The sequence below is a fragment of the Mercenaria mercenaria genome, chromosome 15, assembly GCF_021730395.1.
Source record: "Mercenaria mercenaria strain notata chromosome 15, MADL_Memer_1, whole genome shotgun sequence".
NCBI classification, from domain to species: Eukaryota; Metazoa; Mollusca; class Bivalvia; order Venerida; family Veneridae; genus Mercenaria; species Mercenaria mercenaria.
The window spans coordinates 24,163,834-24,179,401 of NC_069375.1; the positions used below are offsets into that span (position 1 = coordinate 24,163,834).

The 15,568-nt window shown below is 35.6% G+C and overlaps 1 protein-coding gene across 3 annotated transcripts in view; it reads left to right on the forward strand.

Annotated features, from left to right (window-relative positions):
* Nucleotides 1-433: 433 nt before the first annotated feature.
* Nucleotides 434-15,568, forward strand: part of LOC123548512 (uncharacterized) — a 74,708-nt gene continuing 59,573 nt past the window's right edge. Inside the window, exons 1-5 of one of the 3 annotated variants that reach the window (XM_053524788.1) lie at nucleotides 434-821; nucleotides 3,225-3,520; nucleotides 11,972-12,185; nucleotides 13,548-13,660; nucleotides 14,154-14,187. In XM_053524788.1, the coding sequence (XP_053380763.1) occupies nucleotides 807-821; nucleotides 3,225-3,520; nucleotides 11,972-12,185; nucleotides 13,548-13,660; nucleotides 14,154-14,187 (672 nt within the window). In that variant the 5' untranslated portion in view covers nucleotides 434-806. The other 2 variants (XM_053524789.1, XM_053524786.1) reach the window with 2 other exon arrangements.

The following is a 15,568-nucleotide window of genomic DNA, read 5'->3' on the forward strand; positions in this document are numbered from 1 at the left end:
GTGTCGATTGTATTGAGGTCAGCTGCCACATTATCAAAGTTTATTAGTATCAGTCAATATCATGGGTGGCGGTTACCGCCAAAATTGGTAAATATGCAGTCCATTCATAAACAAGTCAGTCAGTGCATTTCAACGCCGTCTAGTCTAAAATCCCACGTGCCCTTTACAATACACATATACTCGTGTTTCGTTAAACAGCTTCACCTTTGACTGAATGGCATTAAATTTTGATACGCCGCTCCAAATCACACAACACGGTTTCAGTATGTATTAGACGGTGCCAAGCTTTAATTAATCGTTTCATTTTACTCTGCACGAACTCATGTTGCGTTAAACGTCTTTACATTGGACTGCATGGCATCAAGTTTTTATACACCGCTCTTAAAACACAAAGCGGTGTCAATATATATTATATTATCATTTCATTTTACACTGCACGCACTCATGTTGCGTTGAACGGCTTCACATTGAGCTGCATGGTATAATGTTTTGTTGGATGATTTCATAGTACGGTGCATCGCAACAAGTTTTTCAATGCATCGTTCCATGTTTAAATGGATAGAATGAAGTTTTTTATTAGATGGTTTCAAAATACAATGCGTTGAATGCGAATATATTGGACGGGATAGCGTTTTAGACTGGACGACGTTGAAATAACTGCACTGACTGACTTGTTTATGAATGGATTGTATATTTACTAATTTTGGGCGGTTACAGCCGCCCATACAATATCCTTCCTGGTATGCAGACACAACTTAAAAGAGGACATTGAACTTACTGTGCTGGGAATAAGTCATTTAAATTAAATGTCAATTTTGAAGGTAAATATTAAAGAGTTTGTTCTTCTTTTTATATAGGATATGTGATATGCTGCACATAACATGATCTGGATTTATTTTATTGGACTTAAAACATTTTCTGATTTTATACAAATTGGATGTATTTATACATGACAACTAATTTACAATCAGATAAGCTCTTCCCATAGGAGTCAAATTATAATACATAATTGTGGATTATACATTTACCAACGGCTTGATAGGTAAGACTACTTGCCTGAGGAAATTGAATAAGAAGTTAAGAAAAGCTTTTAACATTGTGCTTCAAAATAATCAAATATGTCGTATCCTTGTTTTAAGCATTCAACGTAAGTTTTAGCTCACCTGAGCCAAATGCCCAATGTGAGCTTTTGTGACCGCTTGATGTCCGCCGTACGTCATGCGTCGTGCGTTGTCTGTCGTGCGTCGTTCGTCGTCCGTCCGTCAATTTCTTTCTAAAAACTCTTCTTCTTCAAAACTATTAGGCAGATTTACACCAATCTTCACAGCAATGATCCTTGGGCGCCCCTTTTCAAAATTGCCCAAAATAATTACAGTCCATTCAGAACTGTGATTGCCATGGCAACCGGAATGAAAATCTTTAAATAAGTCTTCTTCTCAGAAACTGTTAGCCGGATTTCAAAAACATTTTGTAGAAATGATCTCTAGGCGTCCCTCTACTAAAATTGCTTAAGCCGTTCTATTTCGGTAAAAAACATGACCGCCATATGGCTATATTGTAAATTTCAAAATTCACCTTCTTCAAAACAACTGCACAACTGCACAGATTTACACCAAACTTCACAGGTATGACCCTTGGGTGGCCCACTTTCAAAGTTGCCCGAAGAATTAAAATTCATTCAGAACTGTGGTTGCCATGGCAACCGGAAGGAAAACCTCAAAAGTCTTCTTCACAGAAAATGTTAGCAGGATTTCAAAAACATTTTGTAGAAATGATATCTAGGTGACTTTCTACCAAAATTGCTTAAAGACCCACCACGACCTAGTGACCTACTTTTTCCCCCAACATGAACTTCGTGCAAATCATTTTGATAATATTGGTATAATACAAATATTCTACAAGATGACAGTTGGACTTTAGGCCCTCCCTGGATTAACTTCAACTTCATCAGCAAAGTTATTCAGTCATTCTCTTGCCAGTATAGTTTTATAAACATATAATAGAAACTATATTACGCTGTAGAAACAAACACTAACCTTAAATGATCAAGTGCTTTGCATACTACCACATTAATTTAATAATATATTTAGACACTAACACATGTCTTGACCTTATATATGTCAATGTCAGTTTTTAACTAGATACTTGTTATTTCTCATTTCATTTTCTTCATGAAAATCATGTATAATTACCATCATGGAAATAAAAAAGAATACAGTTATTTTGTGGCGCGTCTTTAAGCCATTCTATTTTGTTAAAATCATGGCTGCCATGGGGCGGGGCTTATTTTCCCTTAATGACTATATTGTGAAAATTAAAAAGCTTCTTCTCTGAAACCTGAAGACTTAGAGCTTAGATATTTAGTATGTGGCATTGTCTAGTAGACTTTTAACAAGATTTTTCAAGTTATGATCCCAGCGTCAATATTGGTCTCGCCCCGTGGTCCCTTGAATTTACATCGTGTTCTATAGGAAAAACATAAAAAAAATGTTCTACTTTGAAACCGAGAGGCACAGAGCTTAGATATTTTACATGTGGCATTGTCTAGTGGTTCTTTACTATGATTGTTCAAATCATGACCCAAGGTCCATTAAAAGCCCCGTCCCCACTTAGTTTTTATTTGAGTTATATGAGAAAGAAATACTTCAAACATTTCCTAGACTGTTTCATTATAATTACCAGATGACCCCAAGTAATTAGGGGTCACTTGACTGTGACCCGGACCTACTGAGCTACTTTCTTGTTTTTTAAGATACAGCCTTGAAATTTGGATAACATGTACAGTTTTCAACACCGATCTTAAAACTGACTTTTAGTGACCATGAATGTGACATACTGACCTACTTTCTTAATATTTTAGTATCAGTGACATTTGAAACATGTTGCTCATATTACTCATGTGAGCGACCCAGGGTCATCATGACCTTCTTGTTTAATTTGTTATTAAAAGTCCTATCTCTGTATACTGTTTGATTTTTCATGTCGATCCTTTGCCTTAATTGAACTTAATTTAAGGCGAAATTTTGACTGGTATAAAAGGATTTTTTAAATAGTAACTGAAACCCAGTATTTATTCTTTGCAGCCTAAATCAAAGATCTAGAACAAAACTGAATTGTATGCTTCTTTTAACCTCACTTCCATGACAGACTGGCATAGAAAAGGCGTAATAATCTACTTGAGAATTATACAAACACTAAAATTGTTGTCATCTTTTTTTTTTCAGAAAGTGACTTCAGTGTTTACAGTTGTACCTGCATTTCATCCAACTTCTAAAATGAGGACTCTTGTTCGAGCTTTAGGGAGGAAAAACATCTTATTAGAACAGTTGCCGGCATTTTTCGGCATTAATAAGCATGCTCAAGAAAGGCATATTCATACGTCCACGTTATCAGTCTTGCACCAGCAGCCGAAAAACGATTTGGAAATAGACTTGCCTCAGTTGAAGGTTCCCGAGATACCCAGGCATGAATTGCTCACATTTAGGGGGTTGGAAACTGACTTTCCATGTCTATCAAGGAAGTAAGTAAATTATTGATGTTTGATTGAGTTTTTAAAGAGTCTGCCTCAAAATGTGAATAGCTGTGAACTCAGGTGGGTTATTATATGGGTTGTAGGACTAAATATACTAAGGTTTTAAGTTCGAAGGTGAGGGTCATTAGAGGGTCAAGGTTTTTTATATATAGGTCAGTTTGTAGGTCTTGCCTCAAGGATTGTTGAGTGCGAGTATGAACTAATCAGGTCTTTGTTATGGGCTGTAGGCAATCCGGTTCAAATGGAGGGCATCTTGGTAGTTTAATGCAATCTTGACTAGTAGCTAAACCAAAAATGTTGTTTATTAAGGTTTCCAGTGTAAAGGTCATATGAAGGTCCATGTAATTTACATGTAGATCATTTTGTAAGTCTTGTCACAGGGATTATTGAGTGTGAGTTTGAACAACTAAATTCGGTTATTTGTGTGGGCTATAGGACATAAAATGTTGTTTATTAAGGTTTTAAGATTGAAGGTGAAGGTCATAAGGTCATATGAGGTTCATTGTCATCTGCCGGTATATATAGAGGTCAGTTTGTAAGTCTTGCCACAATGATAGTTGACAGTGAATATGAAATAGATCGGGTCATTAATGGGGGCTGTAAGCAATCTGTACAAACAGACAAACGGACAGAAGGTAGTCCGGTGGTCTAGTGGTAACACGCTTGACTGTCAATCCAGAGGTCCGGGGTTCGAATCCCGGTCTAGGCACTGGAAATTTCTGAGATGCTCTTGAGTGTTTCCCACCTAACTAAGAGGCCTGTACTGGTTCTTCCCAGGAAAGTCGGCTTCGCGTGTATCGGTGCTATATACAGCGGGCAAAGAATTAGGCTAAGTTAGCCGGACAGGCCTGTATCTAAAAACGGATTTCTCTCTATCTGTTCTTTGGGCTTTATCTCAATCTGTCCCTCTGGTCAGAAAGCTCTGTGTTTGTGCTAGTAGAGGATGAATTTCGCGCCCTGTGCGGCTGCGTTTGCTATATGTAAAGCGCATTTGAACGTGTTTATCATGAAAAGAGCGCGATATAAATCTGGTATAATAATAATAATAATAATAATAATAATAATAAGGACAGTTCAATAGCTATCTTCCCGTGAATATAAGAATTATTTAATGATCATTACGCAGTTATGACTTACAATATATAAAGTATAATATTTGATTACATGTTTTTCCTTGAATTGTTGGGATCTTAGATTGAACTATTTCTGATAATTGTACTATATAAAATTAATTAAAACTATGAAATGAGCAAAATTTTGTAAAATAAGTTATGAGAAGAAAATTTGTTTGTTTTACATGGAAAATTAAAATATCTTTCACTCTTGAATACCAGTTCTTGCATGTTCACTTTGGGGCTATGCCTTCATCTGGTGTTCACATGGTGAAAAAACTAAGATCTTACACTGAATCGATGTATCTCATTGCAGACCTTGAGCGGTCTTCTGCGCAAGACCGGAAGCGATCATTAGTTGGGGCGCACAGCAAAAATACGCAAATTATTGCATGTCCGCACGCATTTAGTGAATAATATGTATAATATTCTGACTAAAGTTTAGGGTTAGTATTACCATGGTTACAAAATATATACATTAAAGATACTTTTCGTTCAAATTGCTTGAATCCGGTATATACCGGAGTCTGTACTTTATACGGGCGATCCTAGTTTACAGTGAGTCACGGTCTACACTGAATCAACTCCTTATCACTGGAGGAAGCAAATAAATCAGTTAATCTGTCCAGAAGGAAACAGTTCTTGACCTCAAGTTTTAAAAGTTCCTGGTCTGATGCTATTTTTATACATTTGAGTATTCGGTTCTTTTTTTAAAAGTATGCGTAATTTAAAGAGACTAAACCGCAAATTTTTGGCGAAAAATATATATTTCTCTCAATAATCCGTTAAAAGTGAGATCTCTGAAAGTAACTAGTGGTACAAACTTAGTGACAAAAGAGTTTTGCAAGTTGTTAATAGATAATCAAAAATACTGCGCAGAAGGTAGTAAACCGTTACAACACTTTTGCAAGACTTTTGAAATAATGCTGAAACTTTACATTTTTACTTTTATTTTCACCCATTTTATTATTTTTCAGTGTCATATATACATTTCATGCCAAACTTGGTGAAAATGAACATGTTGAAAAATTTCACCCAAACTGTGGGCAAGTAGTTTTAAGGCATTTTCCCACTCAACTTCCTGCAAATGTATCCAACCTTTAATTTCTTTTTGCTCTTACATGGCGCTGGAATTGCAGATTACAATTAAAAGGGAATCCCTCTAGAATTATTAAATCTTTATCTCGAAATGTAGAAAATGTGGATTTTTTTTGTGAATAATTGCACATGTTGTCCTTTAATGAAGTACCGCCTTACCCGGTGACGATAGCTCATGTTTGCACACGGCTTTCAATCTGAGTCGGGGTTGATCCCCGACAGCTACTCGGGAATTTCAGAAACGTTCAGTGTTCCCACCCAACTGAGTGTATGTCAGGAACCCGGCAATCCTTGCGTGTATCAGTGCTATACACTGGCACGTTAAAGACCGGCTGTCTATTAAACGAGCTAGCTAAGTTAGCGGATAACTGTACGATTTCTGATCTCTCTGTCTGGGCGTTGTCTCACTCGTCCTCTGGTCAATCGCTCTGTGTCTGTACTAGTGAGGATGAATTACCCCGTGGGCGCATTTGAACTATGTAAAGCGCCTGGCGCATATAAATCAGTATAATTCAATGTACACGCCAGTGAATATACTATGTGTAAATTAGCTTTAATCAATAAAGCATTTCAGAACGGTCAGTGGCAAAACACCACTGGGGAGCTTAAACCGGTTTATGGTGCGCACACAACCTCACTCGTACCACCACCATGTTCCAGAGTCACGGGCCAGTGTAAATAAAAGTAATCCCCGCCAGGTGAATATCTAACACATGCCATGGAAACAAAAGGCATGGCGTACAAAACACAAAAATGCTCCTGTATAATTACATAAAAAGCAAACCTTAAGAACCAAAAACGTATGTACTCAATGCCTTTGCAGAAGGCAGAGCATCAAGAGAAACACTAAGGGCGCAACGAAACAGGCCTGCAGTCCGGGTGATATTTAAAACCTGCTTATCACAGAGTCTTCCCCTTCTTCCGTCAGATGCAATCAAAGAGGGAAGCGTAGTGTCCACCTGTAAACGGGTTGAACACTAAACATGCGGTGTGTCCCAAAACAGTTGGGTCATAACCTCTTTTAATAAAACATTTTTTTTTATAATTTTACGAAATACAGTTGGAAAATTACCATGACCCAAAATCTTACAAAGTTTGTAAACCACATCCCCATAAAAATCGGATTTTGAAATACTTTCTTGCTGAAGTGTCTTAAATTACTATTGAATTTTATACCAAATCAGAATTACGATAGTAAAACTTAACAATGTATTTAGGCAATTTGTAATAACTGTAACCTTGCTGAAGAAGTTTATTTGTAATATATTGATTACGTTCATTTAAATCCTCAACATGATTACATGCTCTGGCAAACCGAATTAATTGAGAAATATATACCACATAAGATGTAGCCCGAGATATATCCCCATCCTAATGGGGGAAATTTACAATACTAAAATTGAAATCATCCCTCTTGTCATAAATTTTGGTATGTATAACATTGTCATTAATAAAGAGCTGTAAATCTAAAAAAAGTAGCAGCAGTATCCGAATTGTTAGTTTTATTTAAATGGAACTCCCGGGGATAAATAGTATCCACTAATTGAGCAAAAAACGGATTATCCATGATAGTAAGAATATCATCCAGATAGCGTGATAGTAGTATTATTAAATGCATTAATACACACCCTATAAACGACTGTATACCCCTCTTCCTCTTGCGAGTGATCAAAACAATAAACTGACAGCTAAACGTTGAAAACAGCATTTTAAAGTGACTGATTTGCTTTGAAGGAATGTATATTTATATTTTATTGGAAGCTGAACATGATTTGTTTCTGTATATAATGTGTTAGTTTGATTACAGGTAGAATTATAGCAAAAAACTTGATTGATCACTGATTTGTTTTCCAGAAATTGTATATTGTCGGCGTCAAAAGTACATATTTTCTTGCTTGAAGAATGACCTACATGTAAATTCCACTGTTTCATGGATAAAGAAACAACTCTAGTTTGGTAAAATAAAATAAAATCATTGATAAATTCTTCAATTTGCTTATAACCGTCAATGAAAGAAGATTCGGTGTTATTTCCTGACTGTGTGCATGCTTGCTTAATTACTGTACAAGTGCTTGCGAGTTTGGTAAAAAGACTGTATGCCTGTTTGTGAGTGACTTCTTTATAAAATATCGGCGTTTCCTATGCTCCTGTAGTATTTCTTCATATTTAGAACCCGCAAACAATGTTTGAAGGAGGGTGGTATTAAGCAGTAACCATGCGGTCTGTCTGTTCGGTCTGTTTGTATATGTGTCCTCATATATTTGGTCGTGCAATTACTTCAGTGCTATTGCACCTACCTCTCTCAAAGTTTACATACAAACATCGGCCATATGTAGTTAATGTCCATCTTATTATTTTCTTTTTTCTTTTTAAAGCGACACTTAAAGCTGAAACATGGTCTTTTTTTGTGTCAGTGCCATAACTTCTTTATGCATTAAGAGATTTTGAAATAACTTGGCACAAATGGTCACCATCATGGGACCGTAATGCGACGATATGTCGCATACAAGACTATATTTTCTAGAATTTCAAACCATTGAAACCAATATATAATCGCAACTGCAATTAATAAGGTGTGAAAATATGAACAGTTAATGGGGTGATTTGGAGTGAAACGGCGCCAGATTGAATCCACTAATCCTTTGTGGATCGCTTTCTTGACAGCGTCGCACAGTAAACAGCGCTATTTTAGTTTTGTCTTTGTATTTGCCATAAACACATGAACTTTGACATGAAACTTGTCTTATTTTACTGAAAATACATTCTGCGAATGAAATAAGTCCCCATTTTACAAGCAGAAGTGCCATTAGAGGAAAAAAATGTGGGATTATTACCTCACCTGAGCAAGAAGTGCTCAAGGTGAGCTTTTGTGATCATCCTGTGTCCGTCGTCCGTCGTAGTCGTTCATCGTCAACAATTTGACTGTTAACACTGAGAGGTCACACTTTTGGTCCAATCTTAATGAAACTTGGTCAGAATGTTACCCTCAATAGCATCTTGGACGAGTTCGGTATTGGGTCATCCGGGCTCAAAAACTAGGTCACCAGGTCAGATCAAATGAAAAGGTTGTTAACAGTCTAGAGATCACAATTTGGTTCAGTTTTAATGTAACTTGGTCTGAATATTACCCTCAATAAAATCTTGGACCAGTTCGACATTGTGTCATCTGGGTTCAAAAACTAGGTCACCAGGTCAAATCAAAGGAAAACCTAGTTAACACTCTAGAGGCCACATTTATGACCATTTATTAATGAAACTTTTTTTTTCAAAATGTGTTTTTGGTGACCTTTAGGTCGAGTTCAAATCTGGGTCAGACGGGTCAAAAACTTGGTCAGACACCAAGTCAAATCAAAGGAAAAGCAAGTCAACACTCTAGAGGTCACATATATGACCATATCGTAATGAAACTTAATATTAATCTAGATAATCTATAGGTGACTTTAAATCTGAGTAAAGTGGGGTCAAAAACTAGGTCACCAGATAAAATCAAAGGAAAAGCCTGTTAACTCTCTATCGGCCAAAAATATGGCAATATCTCTAATGCCTACCCACGACTACCCGCTTTGATTTGATAATAATTTCTCATACATTTATACTTACCAAATAACATACAGCTTTCGATATAAATATCGTAAATTGCCGATCATACTGAAACAAAGACGAGGTACAACTCACGCCATTTTTAAAACAACGGAAGTGGATTGAGCAAGGCATAGCAATGAAAACGACCAAATCCGCAAGGACAGATTCCCAGCGTGTGTGCGTTATCACTATCAAATGTAAATTTCTAACATGAGAAATAGCGGTAAATCTTGACAGGTAGTAAACACGACAGCTGTATTTGTAACGATAGCATGTTTATTTTATTACTGAGGAAGGGGGAATCGGGTAGTTAAACCATTAGGCCATTCAACTATTTTGTACTACTTTTGAATCTTGTTGACTGATTTACCATGAAGTAAACTCTGAATTACTAATAAGGACTTAATCGACTTTTCCGATAATGTTTTCGTTATCCTTTTCTATTAATACGTCCATTCGCAGGATACTTGCGGGTGAAATAGTTTGTTTTTCTTTTAAATCAGAGGATCATTTTGTTGCAGACGGACAGACAGACAGGGGTCAACAGGGCGTCCGCTGGGAATTTAAAAGTTGGAGCCACCAGATTAGCCACTTTGAAAATTTTGGAGCCACTTTGAGCCACTTTGGAGCCAATCCATTTTTTTGAAGCCATGGTCTGTCTTTTTATGCATAAAGATGGGATATGTATATAAAATAAACAACATAACACTTGTTACACTTAACTATTCATTTAAGGTCATATCTTTTGTGTTTTATATTTTCTTATGACAAATATAAATAACAATTTTAAGTCTTTTTATCAATGAAGGTACAATATCAAGCTAGCATGTTTAGTAACAACACAATCTGATATTCATCGTATTTCAACGTTCAACAGACTCTTTTAAACGGCCGCTTAGCTCAGTAGGTAGAGCGTCCGTCTGCGGATCGCGGGGTCGTGAGTTCGATCCTCGGGCTGGGCGTATGTTCTCCGTGACTATTTGATAAACGACACTGTGTCTGAAATCATTAGTCCTCCACCTCTGCTTCATGTGGGGAAGTTGGCAGTTACTTGCGGAGAACAGGTCTGTACTGGTACAGAATCCAGGAACACTGGTTAGGTTAACTGCTCGCCGTTACATGACTGAAATACTGTTGAAAAACGGCGTTAAACCCAAAACAAACAAACAAATAAACTTTTAAACGGAAAGATATGCATTTATAGGGAATTTTCAAGAGCTTTAAAAAGGGAAAGGTACCTTACTGTTAACAAGAGCACCGCCTTGCAGGTGCTGACGCTCAACCTATAGTCCTCTCCTGTCTCATCTCATCGATATTTTGAAATCGTAAGGTAACATATCTTCGTGTGATTTCCATAGGGAATCGACGGTTAATTTCTTGCAAGACATAGTAGGGACCCTGTGTATACATTCAGTTTCTAATTCGTATTTTATGATAGTATATGTGTGTAAAACCAACACTGAACACTTGCATGTAAACGACGCTGAAGCATTCAATTAATTATTTAATTAAGTAGGATAGCGAGTCACAGACACTCCACCCCCACCCACAGTGGATTAGTACAAGCATCGCATGGGGGGTTCGACATTAAATGACATTATAAACATGACGACTGATCAAAAGAAACAATTTTGTTTGCATATTTTTTATTTCATTTACGCCTTTTAAGGACATAAATCGCCTATTGTACTCGCAAGATGGAATACAGTATCACTCGCAAGTACGCATTCAGATCAAATATCAAAATTGGCAAGTCGGCATACAGTAAATGTTTTTTCACCGACTAGATAAAAATTAATTTCATTCAAAAACGCAACAGAAACGAAACATTTTATTTACATATATTTATGGAGTATGCATACTTATTGCAGAAAGCATCATGGATAATTTGATAATAAATCAATTTGGCGTGATATTCATCAGTTTCGTGACTTGGTCGAGTGAATTTTCATGTAATGAGTGTGATCAGTCAACATTTTTTAAAATTACCTGTCAGTTTCATCTATTATATCACCATATACACATATTTATGTTAGACATATCGTTTAACTTAAAAACACATACAGTGTAAAGCCAAATAATGAAATTGAAGACGATTCTTACCTTTTGCGTGTCTGTTTATTGTTTTGATCACTCGCAAGAGAAAGAGGGGGAATACAGTCGTTTATAGGGTGTGTAATAATAACACATTTGACCTGAGGGTAAAATTTCCCCCTCGAAAAATATCTTTAAATATTTAAATATAATTATTTGATAAATCAGTTTTATTGGCCAGCTGTAGTCATAGAAACGAAGGTACATTTTTCAAAATTAATAAATCTACTGAATGTTGTGTCCTCAAAGTGCATGAATGTTAAGACATTTTTACAGCATATAAACTATGACCTACTTTAAATATGCTTTTACTATTATGAGAATGTTTTTGTTTTTGCAGCAACTTCATTCCGATTCCGGAAAATTAAGTCTGTGTCAGTCCATAACTTTATCAATATTAACCCCATTAGCTTCAAACTCCCAGAACAGTTGCGTAAAAGGATGCTATCTAACCTTTTGTCAAAAATTCACAAATATAATCACATAATTATAGCAAATGTTTTAGGCTAAAACCTAGGTTTACTACAAAGTTTTGTTTCATTTTTCCTTGCAGCAAAAACACTGGACCAGAGCCCCAATATGATAAGATAATGTCTGGATATAAAACTTTTACAACAGATAAACCATTCAAGCTAAGGTTGAATAATGCCATTCTTCCCGAACTTACCATAGCATACGAGACGTGGGGAGAGTTGAATGCTGACAAAAGCAATGTTGTGATGATACATGCAGGACTATCAGCTAGCAGTCATGCCAGAAGTCATAAGGTATCTAATAGTTTAGGCTTGTCTTAGAACTTCTCTTACTGATTTGCTCTGTTCTGCCAGGCTCAGTTCAGGCAAAATATTCATCTTGATGGGAAACAAGTATAATGTTTTGATCTTACTGTAGAGACTTTTTAGTATTCATAATTTTTCACTAGCCCATTCTTAAATGTCGAAGTATAACCTCGCAAGTTAATCCATTTAGGTTATTCGTCTGCTAAAATATTCTATAACTGGGTATAATTTTTTTGAGGAACAATATATTTCAAGGAATAATAAGAAATAATCAGGTTTCTTGTCAGATGGTAATAAGATTTTGTCTGTTGAAATGGGGGTTAATTTCTGAGACTATATATGTATAAATTCCCCAAATGATCTGGTTTGTTGGATGATACTTTTGATCATGATAACAAAGGAAAGTTCCCATATATATATATCGGCACTTTACGGAATGAATAGAATTAGGTTTCAACATACACGGTATATTAAGGCTGTTCCATGAGAAAACCTGTATTAGTGACATGATATAATTATTGCATAATTAGTTTATAAATGTTATTTGTGTTGTCATGGCAACGGAAATTCCAAAGCACCCATGCATCTTGAAAATATAGAGGTGTATAGATAAAAGGCCCGTGGTGAAAGCAAAAATATACGGTTAAGTTATTTTTCAGTAAAATCACTTTAAACTGTTCCTAAATATTCAAATGTGTGATGTTTAGTAGTGATAATTTGTTCCATAAATGACTTGAAAAATACACGCCATAAACGACGACGTCATACTGCTTTCATGAAATTCTTAACGCCACGTTTCAAAATGCCTTCGGTGACTTACTTAAAAGCATTTAGCTCTTGAAATAGTGAAGATAATCACTTCAAATTTTCAGATTTGAAAGGGTAAGAGAATGTTCTTCATAAATATTTTGTTACCTCAATTTTAAATTTTGTGTCACTAATACTGGTTTTCTCATGGAAATATATAATTGTCAATGAATAAAATTATGCAAATAGTACATACTTAAACAATAAACTACCACATTATCAGCATAATTTAGTACTTTTCACAGTAGAACATCTTATTTTAGGATTTTAATGAAGGTTGCACCAGTGCATAAGTGTACAAATGTAAAAACACATGACTTGCACACCAGTCACTGTCACTGTCAGAGTGACAAATGTTTTGACCAACTTTGACAGGGTATGTTACAAAATACTGTAAAATCTAAAGTAGAGTAATCCGGAATGGGCTATTTGTTTTCTACTGTAACAGATTCTTCTTGTAACAGTTTCTATTCATCCTTCATATAAATAATGCATTAATCTCTGTGCAAATATATGTATACATTTTCTGTTATGTTTATTTAGGATAATCCAAACCCTGGTTGGTGGGAGAAGTTTATTGGCCCTGGCCGAGCTGTGGACACAGATGATTTCTTTGTTATTTGCACAAACAACTTAGGCGGTTGCTATGGCACATCGTAAGTTCCTAGGAATACCTCCAAAAACAACAAGCCCCTCCGTAATAAACGTTCCCTCATAAAAATCTCTTAACAAGTCTTTTTATTTTGTACATGTAATTTCTGAATTTTTTTTCCAAAGTATTCATTCAAATAAAAATAGTTTCTGTTAGAAGTTTATAATTAATAAACAAAATATGAATTTTCTGGTTGTTTTTATAAACAGAAATCTATGAAATCTCAGTCAGTCCGTCAGCTCTACTAAAAGAAGTTGTCTTTAAAGCGATTTTGACTCGCAGTTGGGACCTCAGTGGCTTACTGATTGTAAAATGTCACTTACCCCTGACTTCTTTAGATTCAAGCCCTGCTTGTTTCATTATGTGAGGAAGCCATTCATTTCTACCAAAGTGCCCACATGTATCTGAAACGTCTGTTGGTATCTTTCTCAACCATTAATGCTGGAAAGTCTCTTTTTGACCTATTAAATCTAATTTATCATACCATTCGTTTTCAGAGGTCCTTCTTCAATCAATCCAATCACTGGCGAGGTAATGAATGTTTGTTATTGTCAACGATTTTTTTAATGTAAAGGTTTGATCTGCGTTTCAATCCCAGTTACAGATACAGACAATGCAGTATTTTGTTTCCGACAAAGAAATATTGTATCTCCAAGTAAGGAAGATTTTGAATTATGGCTATTTTTCAACATTATTATAGTTATGTAATGGAGGTCAATGCTTAACGTTGTTCCTGAATTCTGTACCTGTATTGTTCTCTAAAACTTTAACACGGTTCTCTAAAACTTCCCCACATGACTCAGGTGTTTGTGACAGGAATGGCCGTACCGGCGACAGTAACCATCAAAACAAATCAACACCCTTTTCAATATTTACAAATTTATTTACATGAGATGATTATCAACAATGAATAGATGATATGAAAAAAACTGATTATAAGAAAGAAAGAAAACAAATCAAAGTTCAGTATCACCAGATACAAAGTTCTTACAGTTCCATTTTAAAGTGATGTGACACAGTTCTTTAATTTAATTGCGAACTTTAAGTAGCACAAACAATATATAAACGTATATGTAAATTAAGTCCCTTTAAACCGTGAATACGTTGATTCCGTTTTGGCTCCCTATGGTGGTAGTAGGTGATTGCATCCCTGAGCTGACTTCAAAGGATAACAAAAATCATCGTCTTTGCGGTTTACGGCACAACCATGGGACGAAAGCTCTACGCTGGGAATATCACATCTAGGCGAGAGAAGACAAGTGAACCACGGGCATTGTATTTCCGGGTTATGACATCACCAGGTAAAATCGTCTGGCGGAAGAAGCTAAACTATTTAACAAATGGTAAGCACCATAGCAAAACAAGTAAGTCAAGGCATAAAACTGCTCCTTTGAGTACACCATACCTTCGTAGGCTCCCATAAGTAATACGTGCTACTTATACAAAATATATGTGCTACTAAGTTCAGATGTCACGTGATTAAACTACGTCACTAATTACTTCCATTATTACAAAAATTATTTACTTAAAAGACTGAAGTTAAAGTATGAAAAGATATGAAAAGCTTATGATGAAAACATATTATAGATACGGACATGATAAACTGCAGCTATTATTTACAACTACAAATTAACAAAATTCAATATAAATCAAACGTTATATCATGTTGGCATCCATATAATATCTAATACCGTACACTAAAACGGACATTAATTAGATTTGCTATAGACTGGCACACAATTTCATATTACAATAATATATTACATACATGGTACTAGATTTGCCATATAGATTTATACATAACAATACAATGCAGTAATGGCGTTCCATAATTAACAAAATGTTTGACATGTTTTTGAAACAGAGTATTTTATAAATATCATGTTACAAATTTCAGTACAAATTTTACATC